The 12,179-nt window shown below is 41.9% G+C and overlaps 1 protein-coding gene across 6 annotated transcripts in view; it reads right to left on the bottom strand.

Annotated features, from left to right (window-relative positions):
• FBN1 (fibrillin 1) overlaps window positions 1-12,179 on the bottom strand; it is a 256,376-nt gene that overhangs the window by 14,589 nt on the left and 229,608 nt on the right. For all 6 annotated transcript variants that reach the window (XM_061595358.1, XM_061595355.1, XM_061595357.1 and 3 more), the window contains 8 exons: window positions 11,855-11,977; window positions 10,970-11,101; window positions 9,440-9,565; window positions 8,611-8,817; window positions 6,792-6,917; window positions 4,498-4,620; window positions 2,406-2,522; window positions 674-802 (listed from right to left, as the gene is read on the bottom strand). In XM_061595358.1, coding sequence (XP_061451342.1) covers window positions 674-802; window positions 2,406-2,522; window positions 4,498-4,620; window positions 6,792-6,917; window positions 8,611-8,817; window positions 9,440-9,565; window positions 10,970-11,101; window positions 11,855-11,977 — 1,083 coding nt within the window. The remainder of the gene's footprint in view (window positions 1-673; window positions 803-2,405; window positions 2,523-4,497; window positions 4,621-6,791; window positions 6,918-8,610; window positions 8,818-9,439; window positions 9,566-10,969; window positions 11,102-11,854; window positions 11,978-12,179) is intronic.

A 12,179-nucleotide genomic window follows, 5' to 3' on the forward strand; every position in this document is an offset into this window, starting at 1 on the left:
CCAGTTTGGAGAGATCCATTTGGATCTCCTCACAATCCTTTTTTATTTTATCCACCTTGAACAATTTGGTAACAGCAGCAAACTTGGGTACCTCACTGCTCACCCCTAATTCTACATCATTTATGAATAAGTTTAAAAGAACAGCTCCCAATATTGATCCTTGGGGAACTCCACTTTCTACATCTTTCACTGGGAGAATTGTCTATTTATTCCTAGTCTCTGCTTGACCTCTCCTCTTATTCCATGACTGCTTACTCAGGAGTCTTCCGCGAGGTACTTTCTCTGATCAACAGAGGTCCTTCCAACACTGCTACCTGCCAGGAACTGAGCGCTATGTCTTGTGTATGAAAATAGTGTGCTCCACCATTGAACCTTATACCCTTCCACTTTAAACTGAAATATGAGTGCTAAAAGGCAATGTAACACCTGAGAGAGGGCATGGAAGGCTCTTACATATAGCTGGGCAAAGTCAAACCAGAATCCACAACAGGTGTTTGTTTTTTTTTAAAGGTGAACCAACTCAGAGGGAAGAAACCTGGTTACCATATCTTTTGTGAGAAACAGGGATATTAGATCTATTACATTCGATCTGTGTGATTAATACGTGGGATCCATTAATAATCACACAGTAACAGATAAAAAAAAGTAGAACATGGGAGTCAAACATCTGTACCTTCACAGCTGGCACCGGTTTGGTCAAGTGAAAAGCCACGCTGGCATTCACAGGTAAAGCTTCCAGGTGTGTTTTGGCAAATACCCTTAGATCCACAAAGATTAACATCAGTAGCGCATTCGTTGTTATCTAAGAGGATTACAGATGGACAAGTCAGCTGGTGTGCTCAGTTTTTGTTCAGCTTAAAAATGACTACTAAAGAACCTCTATGGTGAAAAGCTTTGAATAAAGCTCAGATTAAAGATTTATCTCATGAAAAGATTCCATTATTCATCTTTCATTTTCAAACCCTAGAAAACAAATAGTATACAGGATTTATAGCAGATATTATCTGAGAATACCTTTTCATTCGATATTTACTTTGACAACAACACATAGTGAGTATGAGGCTGGATTCAAGATCCATCTTATAGTACTGGATAGACTTCAGTGAGAAACAGCTATGCATTATATTAAATGGCATGTATATAAAGCAAATGTTTAGAATTGATATTTTGCAAGTGGGATCAGCAACAAAAAGTTCCAGTATGTAGTGTTCCTCTTTGGGGTCTCAGCCAGACAACCATGCCCTTTCCCAGATACGCCGTTCCATTTGTCCTTTTCCTCAGATTTCCACCCTCCGCTTGGTATTCTGTGGCCAGTTAGGAACCTGTGGTCAGATCTAGCTTGCAGACAACTGACAGCTGGCCTGCGATTTACCTCTGCCTATGGGTTCAGAAATCCACTTGCTATGTTGCCAATGGCAACTACCCATGTCCTGAACAAAGTTCCCCTCCTCTGAGTTCTCCACAAACTGCCATCAACTTGGGATAGGGTGGATCTCTAGCCCTTCTAGGATTTTATAGAAGCCATTCAGGAAGCTGTTTCTGCCTTCCACTAAAGTCAGCGGTGTCACTAGCAGGAGTGGGGGGGGTGGACCTCCAGCGCGCGCCCTCCCAGGGGCATGGACGAGGTGGCTGGGCTTGCGTGTGCGCACGCTTGCACACACACGCTCAAGGCCAGCCACCCCCAGAGGAGCACCCAGCCGGAGAAGGCCTGGGAACGCCGGCGCACCTCCCTCGCCCCGCTGACGCTGCTCACGGTCTTGCCCGCCTCCAAGGAGGAGTTGGAGCAGCCTTGCCGGGCAACAGCGCGGGGCGGCTCTGGGTGTCACCTCCCTCATGGTGACACCCGGGTGCGGGCCGCACCCTCTGCACCCCGGTAGTGACGCCCCTGACTAAAGTCCAGTATAAAAGCAGATTATCACCTTTCCTTTTCCTAAGTCCTTTGACATTCTCTGAAAATTTGTAGGACAGGGTTTCCCCAAGTGCTCTGCATATGCCACAGGATTTGGAGGAGGGGAAGGGCTGGTGGTGACCATAAATAATAACTGGCTATTTAGGCAAGCCAAAATTTGTGGAGCTCTGACTTTGCCTATTGAAAGTGAATCCTCATGTGCCTCCGTTCAAGTGAAAAATGCCAGACACATCTGAGCTTTATCACAAATGCTTTTTTTGTAGTTCTTTCTTCCTTGAAAGCACAAGTGGTGCTAAAAGATCCAGACCAATCATCAGCCAGCTATGAATAAACTGGAAGAAACATGTAACGGGGAAATTCAACCATGTATTCTACTCTAGACTGGCCCTGTGGGCAATCTTGTTGCCAGCCACTGTCATACATTACGATATTGTTGTGTGTGCAGCAGCAGAAGCCCCGAAACAGAAAAAAAATCTCCATCTTCCTTGTTACTCACCAATACATGCTGAATGATGTTGAGTAAATCCAGGAGGACATTTACAAGTGAAGCCCCCAATGGTGTTGACACAAAGGAATTGGCAGTTGTGTTGCTTGGTTGCACACTCATCAAGATCTAAAAGGAAAATACAGTATATGCATTTTCATTTCTGTTCTTTACAAAGGCAAAGGAGCAGAGTGTCAATTTGCAGGACCATAAGAGGTACATCTATCCAAACAAGAGGCATTCAGGAGCATTGCCCTTGCTATATTTGATGGGATATTCTTTCTATTCTTCTGGGCCTGATAGAATTTATTTATTTATAAAACATTTCTATGCTGCTTTTCAGTTCTAAAAAAGAGTCCTCAAGATTATTTACAAATGCAAAGCCAAAACAGGGGGAGTGTGACCCTGTTATTCTTACTTGATCTCTCAGCTGCTTTTTATATCATTGACCATGGTATCCTTCTGAGCTGGCTTGGTGAAATGGATATAGGAGGCACTGTTTTACAGTGGTTCTGATCTTATCTCTAGGGTCATTTTCAGAGAATAGATGTGGGTGATTGTCTTTCAGCCCCCTGGTAGCTGTGCTGTGGGGTGCCGCAGGGTACCATCTTGTCCCCAATGCTGTTTAACATCTATTATGAAGCTCTTGGGAGAGGTCATCAGGAGATTTGGGGCAAGGTGTCAGCAGTACGCTGATGATACCCAGCTCTATTTCTCTGAACATCTGAATCAGGTGAGGGTGTGCAAGCCCTGGACTGTGGTGGGCTGGATGACAGCCAATAAACTGAGTCTGAATCTTAGCAAGATGGAGGAGTTGTGGGTTGATGGCTCCTCAGTTCAGATAATTGGTCAATTGCCTGCTTTGCGTGGGGTCGTACTCCTTCTGAAACAGCAGGTTCGTAGTCTGGGTGTGCTCTGTTGCTAGAGGCCCAGGTGACCTCCGTGGCTAGGAGTGTATTTTACCAGATATAGCTGGTAAGACAGCTGTGTCCATTTCTGGACCGGGATAGCCTGACCACTGTTGTCCATGCACTGGTAACCTTCTGGCTGGATTACTGTAATGTGCTCTAATGAAGTTGGTCCGGAAGCTGCAGCTGGTGCAAAATGTGTACAAAGCCCTGTGCAGCTTGGGACCAGGATACCTGACAGATTGTCTTACCCCTTATATACCCAGTTGATCACTGAGCTCTGCAGGCAAGGGCCTCCTGCAGATATCATTTTATCAAGATAACATGCATGTTATGCATAACATAAGAAGCGGACCTTTAGTGTTGTGGTACCAACACTTTGGAATTCCCTCCCCTTAAATATTAGACAGACACCATCTTTTTAGCACCTATTGAAAACCTTCCTCTTTCAACAAGCCTTTTAAATTGAGACCTTATCCCAGTCTGCATCTGTGCCAGAATTGCTTTTTAATAAGTTTTTAAAGATGTTTTGCTTTAATATGTTTTAAAGTCTTTTGTTTTTAAGATGTTTTAAAGTGCTTTTAGTGTTTTTGTTTGCCACCCTGGGCTCCTTCTGGGAGGAAGGGCAGGATATAAATTTAATAAATAAATAATAAGCAAACAATGCACTTGCACACTGGCACATTTATCTTGGGATGTGTGTATTCAATTAGTTGTGAGGTTATTCACACTCAAGATTGCTTCACATTATTCTCTTAACATGTACTCAAATATTAGCAAGTTAGGGGAGTAATCCTGACTTTTTCACCATACATGTGGGTAATCCACACACACAAACACACACACATGTGTTTGTCTTCTATAACATGAAGACACAACCCCTGCAGGTGCTTGGGTAGTTTTATGACTATGCTTAAGGTTAGCAACTGGACATTCCTGGGCCAAATCCAGACTCTTGAGAAGTTCTGTCTCTTCTCTTACTTGCCAACTGGAGAGGAAAAGTGGTGTGGAGAAAGTGGAATCTGTGGCAGTAGAACTTGCTGTCAGCCACTTTAGTAAGTGAGAGTTAAAATATTGTCCCATCACCACTTATTCCCTTCTCAAAACAGACTTGCAAAAAAACAAAAAACCTAGCTCTGGACAAGAGGTATGGATACATCTTTCAAACACTATTTCACACTTAGAGCAGTTTTTACCTTTGCAGCTTCTCCCATCATCCTGCAAGATGTATCCTTTTGGACATGAGCACTGATAACTACCCTCTGTATTTTTGCAAATAAAATTGCAAGGCTTTGGAGACAGGTTGCATTCATTCAGATCTAAAGTTAAACAAAACGAAGACTTTTCACTGATATTAATAAAACTGTGGAATTAATAATTTCACCCCCCCCAAATTATATACTGTCCTTCAGTGTAAAACTATCAGGCCAATTTACAACATAAAAATAAGAGAATCATCAAAATACAGTAATAACCAACAATCCATAACACTGCAGAATAAGAACATCAGTACAAGACATGAAAAATGCCTCATATGGTAAAAACTTGGAAATGTCTTTTAAAATGTTCATCAGGCACCAAAAATACATTAAAGTGGGCACCAGATGAATGATTTCTACAAATAAATGAGAAGGCCCTCTTCCCAGTTGTCACTCACCACACAACTACCTAAAAAAGAGTTCCTTCTACATTTTAGAATTAAGAAAAGGCCTTTACTAATTTTACATTTGCATATTCACTCCTCAATGGCTGCACCATGAAGTGATGACTTGAATGTGTGCAACATCCATTACAGATTACATACCACTGACAGAGCATTTTGTACCAACTTACATCACCTGCACCTGATAAGCAGGCAGTCCACGCTTTCAGCTACATGAAATCAAAGTAAATGGCACGGGGTGATGTACATGCATGTGTGCATCAGCTGGCATCTCTACTCTCCCTATAGTAGTTTCACTTGAGACTACTCTACTTTTCATTAGTTTTTATTTCCTTACTTGTGCTCTCTGCAATCCCCACAAGTTCAGCTTCTGTTGGTTTCTTATGTTCTTTTGCTGACTCTTGTGACTTCCTGCTATGTTACCTAGGCAGGACATAACTTTCTTCTTCTTCTCTACATGTGATTGTTGTTTGGGGCGGCTCTCCATATGTTGCTGGACTACAAGTCTTACCGTCCACCATTGACCATGCTGGCTAGGGCTGATTGAACCTGGAGTCCGGCTACATCTGGAGGGTCAATCTTCCCCACCCCATTTTAGAGAATTCCCCCTCCGACCCTATAAAGCACAGTTCTTTTATAAAGCTTTCTCTCCATCACCACTCTCACATACAAATCTGCTATCAATTCCCTCATCGCAATCTCCCATATCATCCTCACCACCACTTTTTCAGGCCTTGTCATTTCTGCCTTAGGGCTGGCTTATACAATATGGCCATCACTAGAGAGCCACCTTAAAATTCATTCATGTGCCAGCTAACCCCCCAGATTGGACACTACAAAAGTGGGGAAGATTTGTGGTGAAAACCGGCTAATCTGCACAGCAAGCCACTCACAACAGACATGTACGATTGCGAGATCATGGCTGGCACATGATGCGACTTAAAATGGCCTCTGCATGTAGATCTGCAGAGCAACTTCCAGTTCAGCACTTTAGTCCTAAAAAAAGGGGAAAGTGTGGCAAGTGGACCTTCAAAAGAGAAGGTACAATGAGGTGAAGGGGATTCTTCCCATTGTATGCTGCACTGCTGTGCGCCACAACCCACAATTCCCAACTCTAGTGCTGTGAGTATATCTAATCCCTGAACATCAGGGAAGCACCTTTATGTCCTCTGGGAAGGGGCCATGTATTTCTATGGTAAACTGCAGCAATACTAAGTTGTTAGAGCAGCCTTTTAAATAAGCCCACTATTAGCCTACTAAGAAGCTAGTTCAGAGGGTGGCCACCTCCAGTCTGCAGGCCTAATTCAGAGGGCCAGGCCTCTGAATGCAGCCTTCACATCCATTTTGGGCAAACCACATCCACCCGTCAGTCACCTGATGTCATATGACGTCAAGTGGGGATGTTATCTTCGATCTAAGTGCTAAGATCACAGACGAGGATTCTCTTATCTTCCATCTTAACACTAAGCATTACAGTGCTAAGACTGGAGCTAAGCCTCTGCCTGCTCTTCATCAGTGAACTGCTCTGTGAAATGTGGCACACCCAGATAAATTTACTGTCGCTGCTGGTGGTCATATCACAAGACAGAAAAGGTATGGAATGTGGCAACTGATATTATAACAGGAAATACCAACCTAAGAATCTCTAAATGTTATTGTTAAGCTACTTGAGTGACGTCATCTTAGAACTGGATTTAGAATTTAGCGTGAAATAATTCAAAATTGCTTCACGATGGCATTCAAATATCCCCACATAAATGGATATGGATATGGTGGAAATGGTTAAATTGATAAGCTGAAGCATATGATACAAAAGCAGAAACCTACCAATACAGAGTGTGCCTGTTATATCTGTAGTGTAGCCCTCTTTACAATGACAGCGATATGATCCTCTCTCATTGATGCATTCTCCATTCCGGCACACATCATGAATAACCTTGCACTCGTCAATATCTGCAATTCAATAAATAGGACTATAGAGAAGGCAAAACAAAAGAAAAAAACAGCATGCCTGGGTTCAGTGCTACTCTTGTGCTTTCGTAAGAAACAATAAACAGCTTATCAATGAAAGGAAACATTGATCCTTCGATTTAGGAGGCTTGTAAAAAGAAATTACTGAAGATTTTATGCCATTTCACAATGAAAGAAGAAACTTTGAAATGAGATGGAACAAACGAAGCAATAACAGACTCAGGAGTTGTCACTGAAAGTTTGGCAAATGCTGACCTGTCCGCTTGGCTTGCATCCTGAATGATGCGTTGAGCCATAGCCATGAAATCTCTTCTCCCAGCTAGACTTGGGAATCACACTGTGTGCTCAGTGATTATGCTCTGACCCTTAAGGCCATATTTTCACTTCCTCCTGCTGCCAGTGTGAACAGCAGGAAGGCAGGGGAGGGGGCACAATGTGCCTCAAAGAGCAAAGAACATTATTGTAAGGGACATTCCAGCATGTGTACTGTTGCAGAACCCAGTGATTCCCTAGCTTAGATGTACATAGTCACAAACACCCAACAGAAATAAGCTGAAGGAGGTAACAATTATAAAGGGTTCTGCATCCTACCATCCTATATACGTTTGCATTGTGATCAAACTGTGAAGATGGCATTCCATCGTCACACTTGCAGTGAATCTTGGAAGCCCTAAATCTGGCCGTGTAGCTTCTAAGGTTCCACTAAGGCTTCCTTCACAGTCCTCCTCGCATTCCAACATCTATGTGAGCCAAGCCCTCCAACATATGTGCTTGCTCTCTCAGCTCTGGTCACCACTCCCAAAAGTCTCCTATTCCTTCACCTGTATCTGACACCACCAGCCCCCGGCTCACTGAATTCATTGCTTTGCCCTCTCCTGCTACTTTCAGATATACACCGCCTATTGCTTGACTGTTCCCTGGTTCTGTACCGTTGGACAATCTATTCTTCCTTTAGCCTTTGCTGTCCCTGAGCTACCAACAGCATGTAAAGCACGGTGGCACTAGGGAAGGAAAGCCTCTTTCATTGGCTGCTGCAGGACAAGCTATCACACAGTGTTAGACCTTGAAATGGAAATCACCCTTTCCAATCATTTTTCTTGCCCTAAGAACAGCTTAGATTGTATGGAAGAAGCAGTCCTATCTCTCTTCCCTCAAACCTCATTCACTTGGCTCCCAAATATCAGCACTCATCTCTGAATGGGCAGGCAATGCTTAACCCAAGGAGTTCTTTCATGGCTAGCATTTGAGTTTTATTTATTTGATTTATACCCTGCCCTTCCTCCCAGCAGCAGTTCTTGGACTAGTGTCACCTGCTACAACTTGGGCCAAACTACATGTCACATACAAATGTGACCTTTTATTTAGAAAAATAAAGATAAAGCCACTTTAGGAAGCAATTTAGGGTGGGTAAACAGCAGGCATGGAAAGGATTAAACACACCATTAGCTTCACTGCTCTCAGCTGCCCCTTCTCAAAACAGTTTAGAAAACAAAATAGGCTGGCATGTTACAATCTGGCCCTGTGTATGCTACTCCTGTGGCCCATATCACCAAGCTAAATTAAAGAACTGCTACATTAAGAAATGTCTGGTTTAATCAATATTTTGGGTGCTTCGGTTCCTTAAACAGTCTTTGTTCTGCTGATTTCCCCCACAAATTTTACTGAACAGTTATACCTTCTCCAGTGGTCGTATATCCGTGGCCATGAGGACAAAGTTTTTTAAAGGCTACAGTGCCCAGGAAGGGGCAGATCTCACAGTTGGGTCCCCATCCTCGCCCACCATCACAGCAGCATTCCGATTTGGTCACGGGGTTCCTGTTGCTTGATCCAATCTGACACATACTCTGTAGCACTTCAGTGAAGCAGTAGCCTTCTCTGTTGTCTGCAAAGCAAGTTAATGTTACTTGAAAATGTCAGCATTGAGGACATAATATTGGGGAGGAGGGGAAGACAAGGACTGAAGCAGGATTATAACAGAAAGAAGAGCATACTTAGCCATATTTACGGACTGTAACAGAGAGAATGAAAACCAGGCAGCAGTAAGAAAGAGGGCATGATTTCTGAAGGAAAGAAGCAAAAGACAAGAAAGAAAGGATGAAGAAATGAATAATCAGAGTTAGAATATTCTGAAAAACTGTTAGATAACAACAGAGTAATTCAGTGATGATATAAAAACAGAAGCAGATTAATGGCTAGATTCAAATAATCCTGGCCCTCCTAAACCTATCCACATTAATGTTTGAAGGAGTCCAAACACTGCTCTGGCACTCCACTTCCCATAATTTTTCCATCATTTAGGGGCCTTCACTAGTTCAAGGGCCCCTTCCTCTACTGTTCCCATAACAACCCAGTAACGCATTTAGCTACATAATGAATTTCAGTTCAATTTAATGTGCTCAGTTAACTCAATTTATGTGACAGCAAGAGATGTCACAAACAAGAGATCAAAAATATTTACTGCTGTCACTCCCTCCACCATACTTTTATGTGATCCTAACACCTACCTATGCATTCATTCTGAGCTTCATTGACGGTGAAACCATCCTGGCATTCGCATCGGAAACTTCCTTGTGTATTTAGGCATCGTCCATTTTCACACAATCCGGGTTTAGTTTGGCATTCATTCTCATCTGCATATTTTGAAGGATATGACCCAATATTATTATCATTAGTTTATGTATTGCCACATTTACCTAAAGAAGCATAAAACTGTTTACTTGATTCCAAAGCAATATATATTTATAGAGAGATTTAAAAATACAATGAAAAGATCTGTTAGAATATTAATTAAAATAAATTATTTCAAATTACCATTACATTTAATTTCTATTGCTTTCTGAAGCACAATCTGTAGTGATGTTTTGTTACCTTAGGGCCAAATCAAATGAGTTGTTGACAATCTGTAATCAGATCTCTTGTCTCTTTTAAAATCAACTGCCTAGGGCAGATGGGCAGAAGCTGAACTGGATCTTTCCAATTAGCATACTACCAGCTACTTTGAAAATGAAATTAAGAGAAATGGTCATCTAGTTTTACTCTGGAGGATCTTAACTCATTCGTTTTGTGTTTATGTGGCATGTTAAAGTGTATATTTCTCCCTGACCACTGGAAACTGCTCGGGTTCCTTCATAGAATCACAGAAAGAGAATAGTAGAGTTGGAAGGGGCCTATAAGGCCATCAAGTCCAACCCCCTGCTCAATGCAGGAATCCAAATCAAAGCATTCCTGACAGATGGCTGTCCAGCTGCCTCTTGAATGCCTCCAGTGTCGGAGAGCCCACTAATTCTCTAGGTAATTGGTTCCATTGTCGTATGGTTCTAACAGGCTTCCTGCAACTGGAGCCCATTATTCCATGTCCTGCACTCTGGGACGATTGGGAAGAGATGCCGGCCCTCCTCTGTGTGGCAACCTCATCCTTCTTATACAAGCTTCACTAGTAATTGCTCTAATGTGTTTTATAGGTTTCTCTCAACACAATAAAGTCTGTCTGCCTTTCTTTCTATCTATCTAAAGAAATGTAAGCTTCTGTAGGTGCCATATGCCAGATCACATGAGAGAGAAAATCTCATAGATAGGGTGAACGCACCTGAGCTCTGGATACATCTTTCAATTGTGGAATTATGAGCAACTTTCTGTCCAAATGTGAAAGGATGGCACGTTTACAAGTATAGCAAGGAACAAATTCCACATATGAGCTGTTTACACATAATATTTGCATCTGAGAGGGATCATCCTCCGTCTGGAAGTGAAATTATATAAACTGGCCCTTTAGGCTTGGGGACTTTTATGAAACACTTTGTGTTGTATCCAGATGAAGTTAGTTGCAGTTAGGTTCCATGATTTCAATGGGATATGAAGCCACGACTTAAATCCCACTACTAACTATCTTAACTTGGATCCAGCCCCTGTATCTACACAGCCAGACAAGAAAGTATTTTTCTGAATTCCTTTACTGTTAGTTATATTTCCACCTGGACATGAATCTGAAATGAACATTGACCAGAGGAATTTGTAGAAGACTCATCTTCACTTACCCATGCAACCTTCACCATCTGGTCTAGGCTGAAATCCTGGTCCACATATACACATGTATGTGCCTATCAGGTTTTTACATATCATTTGCTTTGAGTCACAGTCATGAATTCCATCTTCACACTCGTTCTGATCTGAAAGCATCATACATACATTGTTGGTAAAACAACTGAAGTAGCTGGTTCTTACTAATAAGCTTATCTCTGTAATCCTTTGAAAGGATTTGTGTACATCAGAAAAACTGATTATCATTTTTATACTGCTGATTCTGCATAGAGGTACTTATGCTCCACTCTGCTTCCAGAATGGCACATGTGGCTGGCACCTTGAACAGCAGTGCTCCTGTTAGGGGGTGATGACAACAACAATATATTTCACTGCAGGTCTCACTTGCATTCAGTAATTACTGTATGGCAAACTTTGTTGAAAATCTTTAGAAAAACAATTTCCCAACACAAATTTGGAGGAGGATGTGTATTTCCAATCTTGGTGAAATTGGATTGTACCCAATGTTAGTTCTATTTGGAGCAGACCTGTTAAAATTAATAGACATAAGTTACTTAGGTCCATTAATTTCAATGGGTCTACTCTGAATAGAACTTAGTTGGCTACAACCCATTGTGTTTTAAAATAGCAATGGTGAGAAAGGGAAGATGTGTTTGTAGTATTTCCCATTACAATCTACATTTAACAATTAATGAGCTAGCTTTTGTATTTATTAGTCTTCTCATCTGCATGTACGGAGAAACTTTGCATGATTGTGCCAAACTAGGAATAGTTGGTCTGGAAGACAAAAATAGTTCATCTTCACATACCCACACAGGTTAAGAGGAGATTTTAACTGATTGGCAGTATTGTATAATTAGCAGGTTTCTGAGGAATCTTACCTTTGCACATTCGCTTGTCTTCTCTGAGGATGTAGCCTGCAGGACATTTGCATTCATATGATCCAAACGTGTTCACACATCGGAAGGCACAAAGAAGATGATTCTGAGCACATTCATTTATATCTGCATAAACAAACAGATAAACAAACATAAAACCAGATCCAAAATGAACCACTCATGTTGGTTCATCTAACAATTGTTCATCAGCGTCTAACAATTGCTGTACCCCTTCATGCCTTCTTCCCTGCTCTAAAAAACGGCAACAGTTCCAGGTTTTAATGAGACCTTTCTACCAAAGGATCTGAAATGCTCCCTCTCCTTAAAC

This window comes from Rhineura floridana, chromosome 14 (assembly GCF_030035675.1).
Source record: "Rhineura floridana isolate rRhiFlo1 chromosome 14, rRhiFlo1.hap2, whole genome shotgun sequence".
NCBI lineage: Eukaryota > Metazoa > Chordata > Lepidosauria > Squamata > Rhineuridae > Rhineura > Rhineura floridana.